This window comes from Anomaloglossus baeobatrachus, chromosome 9 (genome assembly GCF_048569485.1).
Source record: "Anomaloglossus baeobatrachus isolate aAnoBae1 chromosome 9, aAnoBae1.hap1, whole genome shotgun sequence".
Taxonomy (NCBI): domain Eukaryota; kingdom Metazoa; phylum Chordata; class Amphibia; order Anura; family Aromobatidae; genus Anomaloglossus; species Anomaloglossus baeobatrachus.
The window spans coordinates 20,351,959-20,369,919 of record NC_134361.1 but is presented as its reverse complement, the minus strand read 5'-3'; the positions used below and the strand labels follow the sequence as shown (position 1 = coordinate 20,369,919).

Genomic DNA, 17,961 nt, shown 5'->3' with positions numbered 1-17,961 from the left:
TGACAACTGTCGTATTGGCCGCTGGGCTCGGCCTGGCCCCGCCCCCGCATGGATTGGCCGCTCGCCCCGGCCCTCCGCACGTATCGCCCGCTCCAGCGTACACCGGCTCCCAGTACACATGTGCAGGGAGCCGGCATACGCTGACGCCTCGCCCGGTCGGCCCCGCCCCCGGCACACGTTGGCCCGCTCGGTCCCGGCCCCAGCACACGTTGGCCCACTCGGCCCCGCACACGGCAACCCGCTCGGCCCCGCCCCCGGTGGTTCGCTCGGTCCCACCCCCGGCACACGTTAGCCCGCTTGGCCCCGCCCCGTCACACGTTGGCACCTATACACCTTCCCCCCCCCAGAACTACTCCTCCAATTATACTCCTCTTTCTCCAGGACCACTCCTCCAATTATACTCCTCTTTCTCCAGGACCACTCCTCCCATTATACTCCTCTTTCCCCAGGACTACTCCTCCCATTATACTCCTCTTTCCCCAGGACTACTCCTCCTATTATAGTCCTCCTATTATACTCCTCTCTGAGTATAATAGGAGGCCTATTATAGCATGGGGGATGGAGCATGATGGGGAGTGTGCAGCATGGAGGATGGAGCACGATGGGGGGTGTGCAGCATGGAGGATGGAGCACGATGGGGGGTGTGCAGCATGGGAGATGGAGCACGGTGGGGGGTGTGCAGCATGGGGGATGGAACACGATGAGGGGGTGCGCTGCATGGGGGATGGAGCACAATGGGGATGGAGCACGATGGGGGATGGAGCATGATGGGGGGTGCGCAGCATGGGGGATGGAGCACGATGGGGAGTGCGCAGCATGGGGGATGGAGCACGATGGGGGATGGAGCACGATGGGGGGTGTGCAGCATGGGGGATGGAGCACGATGGGGGGTGTGCAGCATGGGGGATGGAGCACGATGGGGGGTGCGCAGCATGGGGGATGGAGCACGATGGGGGGTACGCAGCATGGGGGATGGAGCACGATGGGGGGTGCGCAGCATGGGGGATGGAGCATGTTGGGCGGTGCGCAGCATGGGGGATGGAGCACGATGGAGGGTGCGCAGCATGGGGGATGGAGCACGATGGGGATGCGCAGCATGGGGGAAGGAGCACGATGGGGGGTGCGCAGCATGGGGGATGGAGCACAATGGGGATGCGCAGCATGGGGGATGGAGCATGATGGGACACACCTCCTCCCAAAACACACACACACACACTGGAAACCACAAATACCGCCCTACACAGACACCCACACACACACAGACAACGCCGCACACACACACACACACACACACACACAACACCCAACACACAAACACCGCGGCATACACAAATATACGCACATACCGCGCAACACACACATTGCACAAAACATACCTCCCCCCAAAACACACACCCCACAGCCACACACACACACAATGCTACAGATACACAGCGCTCCACAAACACCACAACACACACAACGCAACACACAAACACCGCTCTCACACACCCCCACACCCAGACAACACCCAGAACATGTACAGCGCCCTACACAAACACTTGGCAACTACACACAACAACATCTATCTATATATATATATATATATATATATATATATATATATATATATATAACAAAAATCATACATTAACTATACAATACGTAAATTCTAGAATACCCGATGCGTTAGAATCGGGCCACCTTCTAGTAGTATTATAAATGCAAAGCCATGTTTACATGAAAGGGCAAAAATTATCGACAAGATGGTGCTAATGAGTGCCAGATGAAGAACAATGGTTATAAGGAAAGCAGTTAAAGTAACCAGACCCAAGCAGTTAAATAAACATACCCATGAGGGTTAAACAACAGGCCCAAGATGCAGCGAGGAGGACCCCCTGGAGGAAGAGCCCCGACGCATATGTTTCACGATCAAAATGGTAGGATCATTTCATCAGGGGGAGAGTTCCTTTTTACATGAACTTGTATTTTTGTACTTTTACAACCAATTTTTACGCAGCCGGCTCAAATTGCTGCCGATCTCTCTCATGCCAGTTTTTCTTCAATAAAAATATTTATTTGCACTTTACTCTTTTTGTCCTCCTGCTTTCGTCATATAATTTTTGCAGCTGATACATCTATACACCATTTGTGACCAAATACTATTGTCTGTTATAAATTTTCTTTCTGAAATTGGAGATGAAAGCTGCTACAGATGAGTCTATATAGATAGAGGGAGTAGGAGGGGGCGGAGCTCTGCCTATAGCTCCTCTCTCTTGTCTAGCATCTCCCTCTAGCTCCTCCCGTTATCATTAGAATCTCATCAGCACCAGCCTCCATCTTCTTTCTCAGTAATGGGAAAATCTTCACTGAAAACAGATTTAGCTCAGAAGTGAACATTTTAATGAGTGATCAATTCTGGTAGAGAAAGAAGCAAATTTGATTAAATATCTTACAAATTTGATTCTTTTCATCTGCATAGTTAATTTATAAATTAAAACAGCGGGTATGGAACTCTTACCGTTCAGCTTACCTATCTCCTTTGCTGCCTCTGTGGCACTGCGGTGATAGCAGCGAGGTGATGTCAGTAACAAGACCTCATTGCACCTCTGCTTGTTCGGGCGAGAGACTAACCAGCCCTCCTCTGTTCATCCCGGCGTTTAAGTGTATTCACGTTTATAAGATGCAAATACATTTGAATACAGGAAGATTATGTTGTGTTGTGCTCAAAGTTTGATCAAGGTCATAAAATTCCCACAACAATCCGCCGGTGTACACACAAATCCAAATACATAAACTACAACTTACCACCAGCACAATATTTCTTTGTCTGATCTAAATCCTGTACACTAGTAATGTCTTGGATGTTAAGATGTGGCCTCCTTCCACTTTATATGTATTGTGATGTGTCATTGATGATGTGAAGCTTCATCACAGAATCTGATCCTCTCCCTCCATGAATTTTGTACTTAATTCTAGAAGAAACCATACTACATATCTGAGTGTGGAGCTCGGAGGTCCCGTTAGTGGTGAGGACTGTAGTACTGAGCTTTCTTGTGCATCATATGTGGAATTTTGGTGATTTCATGTGATTATTTACTAATTTTATTACATTTATTCCCTTTTACCAGTTGAACCTAAAATCAAAATCTCCTTGATGAGTCAATATGAGCGTCCGCATGCAAAGCAGCACATCCTGCTGTGTAATGTCAATGGCTTCTTTCCATCTGCAATTGAGGTGAAATGGTACCGGAATGAGGAGGAGCAGACGGAGCAGGTGGAGTTCACAGAGCCCCATCATAATGGCGACTGGTCATACCAGTTGGAGGTGATGCTGGAGACCGAAATTCAGAAAGGCGACACTTTCACCTGCGAGGTTCATCACGAGAGCCTGAAGGCCCCATACCGAGTAAACTGGCGTAAGATATATATATATATTTTGTTATAATATTACAGGAATTGTATATTTAACCCGTTGGTGGTAAGCCTTGTGGTGTGTGCATAATTTTATTTTTTTTGGAGGAAATCTACAGATTCAGAAGGTGTCTGTGATTATTACTGAGGCTGGTCTCCAGTGGGACTACCAGGGGACACCAATCATTGTATTTCGGGTGGTTTGTTTTTTTAAATCAGATCTTTTTTATTAAACAATTAGGAATCAATACAGAGAAAACATATTGCATCTTATATAACTAGTAAAGGTGTACATTGAAAAAACATATATGCTGTTTATAAATCAGGTTCTTCCTCTGTATAAAAAAAAAAAATAAATCTTTGATCAGTTATATAAATTGAGCCTACAAACAACCTGGCTCCACAGATAAACAAAAGTTAAATTCTGCAATAATACCTCAGTCTAATAGAAAAGTCTCCTCCATCAGCCGCGTCGCTCCGCATCATATTTCTATACCCGCTTGCCTCTTTCTCCCCGTTTAATCATCAATCACACCCTTCCGACCCCTCCCACAGCGTCACTCAAAGTCCACTTCGCCACGTAAAACACTAGTTTTAACTTTTACTCCCCAAAGGTTCCATTCACTGCAAGCACAACAGTAACTGGCCCAACATTGCATCCTGCACTAGTGCCCCAGAGGGGAGACCCGGCGACTCCATCCATGGCTGCCAGATTTTGTAAAACTTTCTCAGTTGTTTTCTCTTTAAATAAACTCCCCTTTCCAATCTAATGATGTTATTTAATTTATTTTTAAGCTCTGATAACGTTGGTGGTAGAGGATCTAACCAATGGTATGCCAGTATCTTTCTTGCTTGATACATGATACGGGCTATTCCCAGGGCTGTTGGAGAGTCCGGGTCTACTCCTCCCTCCTACAGACTCAACAAACATAGACGAGGTGACGGCTGTATTATGATATGATATATTTGGTCTATGAGTCCCAGGGTTTGTTTCCAGAAATCACCAATATGTCCACACTCCCACATAACATGCATCAAATGGGCATCATCCTGTCCACACCTAACACATTGTGCATTTGGTCTAAGTCCCATCCTGAATAATAGGCTGGGAGTTTTATATACCCTGTGGATGAGATATATTTGAGAAAGCCTTTGGCACTCAGAGACCACCAGTTTAGGGACCTGTTCTAGAATGTCGGACTGGTCTTCCATCAGGGGACCAACGTCCCGTTCCCATTTACTTTTAATAGTCAGTGGGTATGTCTCCAGATGGGCAGGTAGTAATCTTTTGTATAGTTCAGAAATAAGGCCTTTAGAGGACTCAGATGTAAGTAGCATATGTAATGTTTGATTATGTGTCACGGTCACCGGGTTTGTCCTCCTCTTTCTTTCCAGTGCGGGCCTCAGCTGTAAATACTGATAAAAGAAGACAAGCGGGAGGTGAAACTCCGTTCTCCATTGCTCAAAACTCTTAAGAATATTATTTTGTAGTACTTGTGACACTAAATGGATCCCTTTATCTTCCCATCCTCTGAACCCCACTATTTTTTTAATTTCTGGCAAATCCAGGTTCCGCCACAGTGGCCAGAACTCCATAGGCCCATTTATCTTCAAAAGAAACTTACCTCTGTCCCATACCCATAAATATCATAGTCAGCGTGGGATATCGTGCCCCATTTATCTGTCTTTGTCTCACATCCAACTGGCAACCCGGATATTTCCATACCGATCCCTCTCTCACTATATCACCACTGGTATCATACCCTCCTTCTTTGCCCCAACCCCTCAGATGTTGCATCTGGGAGGCTATATAGTATATATATGGGTTTGGTACCGCCAGTCCTCCCTGCTCCTTTCCCCGCTGTAGCACTTCCAGTCGAATCCTAGCCTGTTTTTTCTTCCAGATAAGTTCCCAGAATAATGTATTAATTTTTGCAAAAAATTCCCTACGTATCCACACTGGAGAATTATGTATAAGATATAGTAATTGTGGCATCATTACCATTTTGATTAAGTTGGATCTACTGATATTTGACAGCAGGAAGCGACACCAGGTGTGTACCTTTGCTCTAAACCGCTGCAACAGGGGTTCCAGATTTAGGGCCTGGAAATCCTTCGGCATTGGGCTAACAGTTACTCTCAGATACTTAAACTCTCGGACCACAGGAACCGGTATCTGCAAGTCCGAGAAATACACTGGGAGAGGGTCTATCGGCATTAAAGACCAATTAATCCGAAGGCGAGACCTCCGCCCAAATTCTTGAATGATATCCATTGCCGGCAAAATCGAGGAATGTACCCTGTCTAAATATAAAAGTAGGTCATCCTCATATAATGATATTTTCTGCTCCACACCTAAATCCCGTTATCTCCCTGGACTTCCGTATTTCAACTGCCAATGGCTCCACTGCGGTAGCAAATAGCAAGGGCGAGAGCGGGCACCCCTGTCTAGTACCTCTTCCAAGAGGAAAAGACTCAGAGACCCTGCCATTAGCCCGAACCTTCGCCACCGGTGAGTCATATAGCAGCTTCACCCAATTTTAAAAATGTGTGTCCAAAACCCATTTTCCGAAGTACCGCCCACAAATACCCCCATTCTAAGCTATCGAACGCCTTAGCGGCGTCTAAGGACAAAATTGCCCTTTCCCCTGGCTTCTCAGAACTACAGTCATATGAAAAAGTTTGGGCACCCCTATTAATGTTAACCTTTTTTCTTTATAACAATTTGGGGTTTTGCAACAGCTATTTCAGTTTCATATATCGAATAACTGATGGACTGACTAATATTTCTGGATTGAAATGAGGTATATTGTACTAACAGAAAATTTGCAATCCGCATTTAAACAAAATTTGACAGTTGCAAAAGTATGGGCACCTCAACATAAAAGTGACATTAATATTTTGTAGATCCTCCTTTTGCAAAAATCACAGCCTCTAGTCGCTTTCTGTAGCTTTTAATGAGTTCCTGGATCCTGGATGAAGGTATATTTGACCATTCCTGTTTACAAAACAATTCCAGTTCAGTTAAGTTTGATGGTCTCTGAGCATGGACAGCCGCTTCAAATCATCCCACAGATGTTCAATGATATTCAGGTCTGGGGACTGGGATGGCCATTCCAGAACATTGTAATTGTTCCTCTGCATGAATGTCTGAGTAGATTTGGAGCGGTGTTTTGGATCATTGTCTTGCTGAAATATCCATCCCCTGCGTAACTTCAACTTCGTCACTGATTCTTGCACATTATTGGCAAGAATCTGCTGATACTGAGTTGAATCCATGCGACCCTCAACTTTAACAAGATTCCCGGTGCTGGCATTGGCCACACAGCCCCACCGCATGATGGAACCTCCACCAAATTTTACTGTGGGTAGCAAGTGCTTTTCTTGGAATGCCGTGGCTTTTTTTTGCCTCCATGCAATAACGCCTTTTTGTATGACCAAACAACTCAATCTTTGTTTCATCAGTCCACAGGACCTTCTTCCAAAATGTAACTGGCTTGTCCAAATGTGCTTTTGCATACCTCAGGCGACTCTGTTTGTGGCGTGCTTGCAGAAACTGCTTCTTTCACATCACTCTCCAATACAGCTTCTCCTTGTGCAACGTGCGCTGTATTGTTGACCGTTGCACATTGACACCATCTGCAGCAAGATGATGTTGCAGGTCTTTGGAGGTAATCTGTGGATTGTCCTTGACTGTTCTCACCATTCTTCTTCTCTGCCTTTCTGATATTTTTCTTGGCCTGCCACTTCTGGGCTTAACAAGAACTGTACCTGTGTTCTTCCATTTCCTTACTATGTTCCTCACAGTGAAAACTGACAGTTTAAATCTCTGAGACAACGTTTTGTATCCTTCCCCTGAACAACTATGTTAAATAATGTTTGTTTTCAGATCATTTGAAAGTTGTTTTGTGGAGCCCATGATGGCACTCTTCATAGGAGATTCAAATAGGAGAACTACTTGCAAGTGACCACCTTAAATACCTTTTCTCATGATTGGATACACCTGCCTATGAAGTTCAAAGCTCAAGGAGGTTACAAAACCAATTTAGTGCTTTAGTAAGTCAGTAAAAAGTAGTTAGGAGTGTTCAAATCAAGAAATTGATAAGGGTGCCCATACTTTTGCAACTGTCAAATTTTGTTTAAATGCAGATTGCACATTTTCTGTTAGTACAATAAACCTCATTTCAATCTAGAAATATTACTGAGTCCATCAGTTATTAGATATATGAAACTGAAATAGCTATTGCAAAAACCCAAATTTTTATAAAGAAAAAAGGTTAATATTAATAGGGATGCCCAAACTTTTTCATATGACTGTATGTTGAATCCCTAAGTATAATTTTCTACGATTCATAGATGTGGCTCTACATGGAATAAATCCTGTTTGATCATTCTGTATAATAGATGAGATGACTCGGGACATCCTATTGGCGAGCACCTTGGCCAGTAATTTAACATCTGTTGGTAGTAGAGAGATTGGGCGGTACGAGTCCGGGATCTCTGGATCTTTTCCGGGTTTTAATATTAAGACTATTAAAGCTTCCCTCATAGAAGGCAGGAGGACCCTCTGCCTTTCAGATTCTTCAAATACTTTAAGTAGTTTAGGTAGCTGTAAGGGTGCATATGTTTTATAAAACTCGCCAGGCAGGCCATCCGTTCCCGGAGCTTTTTCATTTTGCGTCTGGCCAAGCGCTTCCTCTAATTCTTCCAACAGGATGTCTCGATCCAACAAATCCCTTTCTTCGTCAGCCAGTGGGGGGGGAGAGAGAGAGCATCCAAATATTGCTCAATCTCAGTCTCCGTGAGGTCAGTCTGATGTGTATAGTCACATATAATACCTCTTTATCTCCCTCACTATATCCTCACTTTCCATTACAAAATCACCCGACTCTGTCTTCAGCCTATTTATATATGAAGATCCTTCCTGCGCCCTAATGACCGTGGCTAGTAGGTGCCCTACTCCCTCCCCCTCTATGAAATATTTCTGTTTGAGGAAGTAACGTTTATTTGCCGCCGCCGACATGAGATTTTCTTTGACATTTGTGCCTTCTCTAGAGTGTTTTTAGTTTCCTCTGTCGGGTTGAGCACTACCGCAGCCTCCGTAACAGATACTTCCTGAATTAGACTCTGTGTGTAGTGTCTGTTTTGGTTTTTACGTATGCATATTTCTCTAATATAGATGCCCCTCACCACGGCTTTCATAGAGTCCCAGACTATGTGATGGTGTAGAGCACTCATTAAGATGGAAATATTCTAAAATAGTATCATGCATAGATCCCCCTATAAGCTGGATCCAGAAGGGATTAAGTTTCCAGATAGGCCTAGACAGGGTGAGTGGGTTTCCCCATGAAAGTGTAACATGGAGTGGTGAGTGATCAGATACGCTTCTAGGTAGATAGGCCACCATTTGTGCATATGAGGTCATAATTGTGTTTCCAATAGCCAGGTCTATCCGTGACATAGTGTGGTGGGAGCTAGAGTAGCAGGAAAACTGTTTGGATGTGGGGTTTTGGACGCGCCAAAGGTCTACCAAACCCAGTTTTGTCAGCCATCTAGCAAATGAAGTTGGGGCAGCATCCTCTGATATGTTCCCCGAATGTAGCTTATCTAGATAAGGATGTAAATATGTGTTCAAATCTCCTATCAAAAGAGTCGGCGCAGGGGGGAAGGAGTCTAAAACAGACAAGATTCTTTTTACTGGTTCGACTGAGTACGGTGGAGGGATGTATACCGCAACCAGAATAAATTGTATACCATACAGCGTGCAAAGTAAACAAACAAATCTGCCCCCAGGGTCAACCACTGATTTTGTACATGAGAACGGGATGGATTTGTGCACCAACACACTGACACCCCGTGCATGGGTTGAGTATGTGGAATGATATTCATGTGTGATCCATCCCTTCCTCAGCCAATGAACATTATCTCTTACCATGTGGGTCTCAGATAAACATAGAATAGCCGGGAGAAACTTTTGCAAATGAGTAAATATAGCACACCTCTTATTCGCATCCCCGAGCCCCCTAACATTCCACGCTACAATATTAAGTGATGTCGCCATAAGAGCAGGTTAAAAAATAATAAACCAGAGCATACTCCATTCCCGGGGGAGAGAGGCAATCTCCACCAATTCCTGTTAGCATTAGGTTGAGCGACACGACTGAGGTACATCACACCCCACATATTGCAAAATGCAACAGTAAAACGAAAAAAACAAGGAGGGAAATAGAACCCTGCACACCAGTGTACAGCGCCCCCGTCCTCAAAAACAAGGGTAACTTGCACATTTCTCTCAGAGAGAATCAGGGCTAGAAAACTCGCCCAGAGTGCAAGCAGTGAGAAGGGTCCACAACTTGTTCCCGTAACGAGTGTCCACAGTGAACCGGTCATCTCCCACCCTGGATCCAAAATGAAATGATCAGTAGTAATTATACCAGCATAGCGTCTCACACAAAAAGAAACAGCAGCACCTGGCAGTAGAAAGGGTGATCTTCACAAGTATTCTTCCTACTCATGGACCTCTCATTAATATCCAGCCAAGACAGCGCCGCTCCCGCCGTATCAAAAAAGTGAGTTTCTCCATTCACCGCAATTCGCAGTCTAGCAGGATACATCATGGAGTATGGCACGTGTAAGCCACGCAGGCGTTTTTTAATCTCAATAAATTGTGCCCTTTTATGTTGTACCTCCATGGAAAAATCAGGGAAAATAGAGATCTTCCTCCCATTAATAGCAAGTTCCTTAATATCTCTGGATCTGCGCAGAATAGCATCCCTGTCTTTAAAATGCAGGAGTTTAAGCAAGATAGGACGTGGGGGTGCTCCTGTCAGGGGGGGGGGGGAGGCATGTGTAGGGACCCTGTGCGCTCTCTCAATAGTAAAGAATAGGGATAAAACATCTTTGCCAAAGGTGTCCATTAGACATTTTTCAAAAAAACCCAGGGAGTCATTCCCTTCTGCCCTCTCTGGGACCCCCACCAGGCGCAGATTACTTCTACGGGAGCGGTTCTCCAAATCGTCCACTTTTTTCAGCAGTGTTGTGATATTTTGCGTGGCTTTTCCCAGCTCCCATGTCATTGGTGGCAATTTATCCTCTGCTGCACTCACACGTTCTTCTAGCTCCCCCACTCTGGTAGTCACCCCCTGCAGCTCATGTTTGATACAGGCTATATCCCGAGTGACCGTTCCCATTTGGTTACCTAAAGTGGCCAGTGTGGTGTTGCAAGCGTTAATTGCTGCTAGGATTTCTCCCAGTGTGGGTTCAGCTTCAGCAGAGACAGACCCAGGCTGCTCCATATCTCCCCCCCCCCCCCCCCTTCAATTACAGGCCCCTTGTCTGTATTTGCCAAGCTGCTGAACAAACAGGGCTCAGATTACTCACGGCCTCTAGCTCCACGTTATGTTCAGTGTCTCTCACAGACTTTTCACCGGAGGACAGATCAGGAACAGGAGCCACTCTGGCATATCTCTCAAGCCTACTCGCAGCCCCCACTGCTCCACTACAGGACGGCCTGGTTTTTGCCGGCGCCATCTTGGCCACTGCAGGGACACATTTCTGTGCGTCTTTATCCTTATCTTTCTTGCTGATACGGATCGGCATGGTGCTAGTATCCTCCCCTCTCCAGATGCCTGGGTGAATATTGCAGCCTTCCAGGTTAGTTATGCCTATTAACAGGGCCGGTATTCAGAATTTTGAGCAGATCCAGGCAGGAGCTCTCCCTTGCTGCGTCCTCCCTACATGAGGTCCTGGCCACGCCACCCCATTTCGGGTGGTTTGTAGTATGTCCCCGGATTAGCCGGTGACACCAATGACTGGTCAATACTCAGATTATTGCTTTACTTTTCTCTAGTACACCAATAATAAAGAACAGAAGAACCACTGTTTGAAATGAACGTTCATGTCGCTGTCTATAACTAAATTGAAGGAGTTGCCCACTACTGTCAGGCCCTTATTAATAGCCACAGTGTGGGACAGAAAATATAGATGTATCCTTCTCTCCCAGACTGAGACCATTGCTGTATCTCATGGCTATAATATGACAATATATCCCATGACCGCTGCAGCCAATCAGAGGCTGCTGACCAGAGCAGAAGTCCTTGGACAACCCCTTAACCGCTTCACAACGTTTGACGTATATTTAATGTGGCACCCCTGAGGGTTCAGGCGTCACAGGGCAGGGTACTGCACCTCACTTTTAGTGTCGTACTTATCCCGGGTCTAATGAAGGTCGATGCTGGTTACACCACAAAACACATTCATACACAGTAGGTTGCCCTCCCCAATGGGGACTGGGTCGGGTCATAGTAGGGGGTCACTACAGCGGTTGGGTTTAAAGGATGCCACCGCACCAGGGGCCCCTCGGATCCACTAAACTGGGACCCAGGGTCAGGGAAAGGCAATCATCAGGGCAAGTTAGGAGCACACGGGAGGGGAACAGGTTGACCTAGTGAGAGTAGTGAACCAGCCAGTGGCAGCGGCTGGGGGCAGCAGTTTCCCGAACGCAGTACACAACTACAACAAGTGAGGAGAACAGCTTCCGGCACAAAGCTGAGCGGACGCATCACTGGCAGTTCCGTGAGCCAAGGGAAAGTTTCTACATGGTCGCTGGGAAGAAGCAGGCGGCTGCTACTACAGGACCAACGCTTCGGGGTACAGAACCCTAGGGCAGATATACTTTATGTGATCTACCAATTCTGCAAGGGTCGTGGGTTATGGCTTGGAAGCCACCGGACCTGTCTCAATTGCCTGGAGCCAAATAGCACACAGGATCCGGGGCCGACTTCTTCGGCCAGCCCCACATCGGAACTGAGCTATCAGCATACAGGTCGGGACACTAGACCTCCAAGTTTTTCATGCCGCGGGGATCCGATTCTTAGCGCAACAAAGGAGGAAGGGCTCATAAGCTGACACACCGGTATTGACCTTCTGAGGATTCGGGATCGGCTGGAGCCCATCGTGGCAGAGACCAGTACTCTAGGGCAGCATTGATCTGAACTGTGAGTAAAAGAATTGGAACTGCAGCCCCTGTCTCTGCCTCTCATTTTGACGGCGCTGTTGCTAAGTGCTACGGGGACCACCACCATCCCTGTTCTCAATCATCCATCTCGGGGTAATCCCGCTTCGACTGCCGGGAGCAACACCATCCCGGCTGCGACCCCCACCATCAGCCGCAGAGAGCAGCACTCGCAGCGGCAGCCCTTCCCTGGCCGCGTACTGCAGGTGGGGTCACGATTATCTAGAGACTCTCCTCGCCCGTCACCCCATACTCCTCCACCAATTACCTCCTCCACCAACTACCGCCTCCATCCTCCCTTTCTGTACGCCTCGGGGCAACGGAACTGGGCCAGGACACCCCGTGACGATGCAAAAGATCTGCACCCCCGGCCCGGCAATGAGTAGGTTAAAACACCTGCCCCATGGGGCGCTTTTCCTACCGCATCTTCAACCCAGTAGCGTAGCTAGCGGGGGGGCAGAGGGGGCAGTTGCCCCGGGCCCCGTGCTCAGTAGGGGCCACTAGGAGCTTAAGACCGGTCAGTGCTCCAGGGGCAGAGAGCAGAAACTCTTTCCCGGGTGACGAAAATACATGCTAGTGGTACTGCCAGGACCTGCGATGATGTCATGCCGATGTCAGGGTGGGAGGAGCCCAAGTTGCCGGTCAGAAACCAAACATCAAGAGTTACTGATTTCTGAAGGAGATGCAGGGTGAGTGGCATATGAGGACTACAGACTGTGACAGAATGGTGTGAAGGGGTGCAGGGTGTTTGAGAGAGGGGTAAGTTGGGGTACAGTGTTATGATCTGGAACCATGGAAGACCACCATAAATCATTGGTAAAAGGTGACAAGAGCATTGGCAACTAATCTGGCCGCCATCCCCTTACTAACCATCACAACTAGAAGTAGCCAAGGGGTGAACTAACATCCTGTGCACCGCGAACCCAGCCGGAGAACTAGCTATCCTAAAGGAAGGAAAGATGAATAACTCTCTGCCTCAGAAAATAGATAAAGAATAGCAAGCCCCCCACATTCAAAGACTGCGGTAATATAGGAAAACATGATACACAGATGATAGGATTAGCAAAAGGTGAGGCCCCCACTGACTAAAATAGGAAAGGACAGGAAAGGGGCTGATGGTGGCCAGAGAGAAACCCTGCAAAATTCCTGATAGTACAAAAAGGCCCTCAGATCGCACGATCTGCACTCCGTCCTATACCAGGCGCTCTTGTCATACCAATGAACAGAAAACAAGAATCATTACAAATTCAAAAAGCCACAAACACATGGACTTATAGGAGCTATACTCCAAACATGACTGCAAGGAGTTTCCCATCTAAGCAACTGAGAGGGAAGATCCCTGCATGCCAATAAACTGAAAACAACCACAGCAAATGACAAACTCAGATAAGCGTAAAAGAACCGTAGATGTGGTGTGGAGCAGAATGAAGCAGGCTGGTGAACAAAGAACAACTGACATCCGACATAGCCTGCTACCAGACCAGGATTTAAATAAGCAGAGAGTTAGCAATGGAAACTCCCACTGCACAACACACCTGGTCTATGTCCAAACCATTCCTGGCCACAAGAGGGAGCCTCCCAGCAGCCAAACTGACATTCACAACAGTACAGACTGTGTGACATATAGGGATGCAGGCAGGGCCAGCTCCAGGATTTTGTGGGCCCCAGGCAAGAGTCTCAGTGGGCCCCATCCTCACGTAGGCACACACATACACAGATAGATACACATACAGGCATCTCTGCTCGGCGCAGCTCTGCTCTGTGCGGGGCTGTTCTGTATTGGTCTGTTCAGAGCGGGGCTGCTCTGTGCGGGGCTGTTCTGCTTGGCGCAGCTCTGATCTGTGCAGAGCGGCTCTGCTCTGTGCGGCTCTGTTCTCCACGCCGCGGTTCCAGTCTGCATGGCTGCTCGGCGCAGCACGTCTCTGCTCTGTGCAGAGCAGCTCTGCTCTGTGCGGCTCTGTTCTGCACGCCACAGTTCTGCTCTCTGCATGGCTGCTCAGTGCGGCTTGTCTCTGCTCTGTGCGGGGCTGTTCTGCTCGCCGAGGTTCTGCTCTGTGCGGGGCTGCTCTGCGCGGCTCTGCTCCGTGTGGCGGGTGGTAAGGTATCGGCCAATCTAAAGATGTTGGTGGTGAGGGCTTCTTCAAATAATGGTACCTAGAGTCGGGTCGTGCGCAGATGGAGCTCTCAGCTCAGGCTCTTATCTGCGCACGTGCTGATGTCCTCCTCTGTATAGCAGAAGTGATCGAACGATCACAGCTTAAAGTCCCCTAAGGAGACTACTGAAAAGGTAAAGTTTTTAAAAATATAAATAATTAAAAATTTAAACTCCCACAAGTTAAAATTATTCCACTTTTGTCCCATTGAAAATAAAACAATTAAAAAAAAACCAAAAAAACATTTGGTATTGCTGCGTTTCGAAATGTTCAATCTGTCAAAATATAAAATTGTTCCAATGAGAAGGTAGTGTAATAAAAAGTAAAATTAAAAACGCCATAATTACATTTTTTGGTCGTTGAAACATTGTACTATTCAATAAGAGGCGATCAAAACATTGCATCTATCCAAAAAATTGTATCAATAAAAATGTCAGCTCTAGACACAAAAAATAAGCAATCATTTAGTCCCAGATACTGAAAAATAAAAACATTGTCTCTCTGAAAATGGTGCTAAAGGCAAAAAAATTTCTTTTTGCAAACTTATGAATTTTTTTTCACCAATTATTTAAATTGACAAAAAAAACTATTCGTACTGACCTGAGACATCATAATTACTGATGAGGGAACCTGGAGATGTTGGGGTCCGGCTGGACTTTATAAAAAAAAAACAATAAAAAAACTAAAACCCTTTTTGGGCCCAGACTTGAACCCGAACATCTGCCCGTTTGCCAAACCCCATATAAGTCTATGGGGACTCGAGCAGCCTGTAAAATAAAGGGTTAAAACAGAAATAATATACCTACGGAGCCTCCCGCAAAGCTGTAACTCTATTTCCGTGTCCGTTCATCAGTGTCATACATATTCACTGCTTTCCCCAATCACCAGCAGCTCTGATTGGCTACTGGCAGAGCTGAGAGTGTCAGATCGGGAAAAAAAGGAAAAATCTCAGCTCTGCAGCATTTGTCATTCTCAGTTCTGCTGCATCTGACAGTGAGGTGAGTTCACGAAGTTCATCTCAGGTCAGGTTATTTGAGTTCACAGGTGTGGGGATACCTGGAGGTGTTACCAAAGTTCAAAGCCTGCAGGTATCCAACACCTGTGAACGCAGCTAAACTCAGTGACATCACAGCTCTCAGCTGTGGCTCCATCAGTCTCTGCCGGGAGTCGCAGCAGAGCAGTTGTGTTCTGCCCTGCTGCCACTCCAGTATGTAGCAGAGTTGGGATTATCATGGGACATCGTGTTTGGGAATTTACACTGGACCTAGGTATGTTTATAGTAATAAAAAAAAAAAAAAAAAAGAATTAAAATAAAGGATTTTTCTCGGTGTTTGTGTTTATTTCTTTTGACTTATAGGATTAGTGATGGTGGGGTCTCATTGACCTGTACCCATCACTAATTCTGGGTTTAGAGACAGCTGCGCGCTGTGATTAACCCCTATTACCCTAATTGGCACCGCACCAGGGCAATCGGGAAGAGCCGGGAAAAGCACCAGGATTATTGCATCTAATGGATGCAACAATTCGGGGGCGGCAGCAGACTGCTATTCTTAGCCTGGGGGCTCCCAATAACCATGAGCCTCCCCTGGCTGAAAATACCAGCCCCAAGCTGTCGGCTTTATCTTGGCTGGGTATCAAAATAAGGGGGACTGCACGTTGTTGTTGTGTTGTTGTTTTTTTAATTATTTAAATAATACAAATAATAAAAAAAAAAAAAAGCTGCATTCTGTTCCTCTTATTTTGATACACAGCGAAGATAAAGCCGCCAGCTGGGCGCGGCATCCTGTAGCTTTTTTTTTTAATGATTTATTTTACACTGCAGAATAAAGCCGCAAAGAGCGCCTGTGATTTCAACCAAACACGTGTTGTTAGAGAGGGTGGGGGTGTGGCCTACTGGCAGTCAGTCAGAGCCGCCGGTGGTCTGGGAAAGCAGAGAATATGTATGAGCACTGATGGGTGGACCTGGAAGTAGTGTTACTGCCACGGAGAGGCTCGGTAAGTATATTGCTCCATTTTTGGTGTTATTTTGTTTAAAATATTACCTGGGTGCCCGAACCCAAACTGTAACACAGAATTCCCGAGACGTCTGTGTCCGGGTCCCGAACACCTGCTGTTCGGTACGGATGACAAACTTTACAGTTTGGGTTCGCTCATCACTAATTATAATGACGTTAGTTTTACCATACAGTGAACATAATAAATAAAAAAACAAACACAATTGTGGAATTACATTTTTAAAAATAAAATAAAAATTTCACTGCAGTTTGAATTTTTTTCCTGTTTTCCAGTACACTATATGGTAAAATGGTGTAATTCAGATGTATAACTCGTCCTGCAAAAAAAAACAACAATCCCTTATATGGCAATATTGACGTCCTTGTCACACGCGGCCTCCCCCGTCCTTGTCGCACGCGGCCTCTCTCTGTCCTTGTCGCACGCGGCCTCTCTCTGTCCTTGTCGCACGCGGCCTCCCCCGTCCTTGTCGCACGCGGCCTCCCCCGTCCTTGTCGCACGCGGCCTCCCCAGTCCTTGTCGCACGCGGCCTCCCCAGTCCTTGTCGCACGCGGCCTCCCCCGTCCTTGTCGCACGCAGCCTCCCCCGTCCTTGTCGCACACGGCCTCCCCCGTCCTTGTCGCACGCGGCCTCCCCCGTCCTTGTCGCACGCGGCCTCCCCAGTCCTTGACGCACGCGGCGTCCCCCATCATTGTCGCACACGGCTTTCTTCGACCTTATCCTGATTTGCGCACAATTGTGGCAGTGAAATGTAATAAAACACATGTACAGTTAGGTCCAGAAATACTTGGACAGTGACACAATTTTGGCGAGTTGGGCTCTGCATGCCACCACATTGGATTTGAAATGAAACCTCTACAACAGAATTCAAGTGCAGATTGTAACGTTTAATTTGAAGGTTTGAACAAAAATATCTGATAGAAATTGTAGGAATTGTCACATTTCTTTACAAACACTCCACATTTTAGGAGGTCAAAAGTAATTGGACAAATAAACCAAACCCAAACAAAATATTTTTAGTTTCAATATTTTGTTGCGAATCCTTTGGAGGCAATCACTGCCTTAAGTCTGGAACCCATGGACATCACCAAACGCTGGGTTTCCTCCTTCTTAATGCTTTGCCAGGCCTTTACAGCCGCAGCCTTCAGGTCTTGCTTGTTTGTGGGTCTTTCCGTCTTAAGTCTGGATTTGAGCAAGTGAAATGCATGCTCAATTGGGTTAAGATCTGGTGATTGACTTGGCCATTGCAGAATGTTCCACTTTTTTGCACTCATGAACTCCTGGGTAGCTTTGGCTGTAAGCTTGGGGTCATTGTCCATCTGTACTATGAAGCGCCGTCCGATCAACTTTGCGGCATTTGGCTGAATCTGGGCTGAAAGTATATCCCGG

At 46.5% G+C, this 17,961-nt stretch overlaps 1 protein-coding gene across 1 annotated transcript in view; it reads left to right on the top strand.

The window, feature by feature from the left end:
- LOC142250904 (H-2 class II histocompatibility antigen, E-S beta chain-like) overlaps nt 1–17,961 on the top strand; it is a 101,608-nt gene that overhangs the window by 73,480 nt on the left and 10,167 nt on the right. Inside the window, exon 3 of the mRNA XM_075323221.1 lies at nt 3,111–3,398. Within this exon, the coding sequence (XP_075179336.1) occupies nt 3,111–3,398 (288 nt within the window). The remainder of the gene's footprint in view (nt 1–3,110; nt 3,399–17,961) is intronic.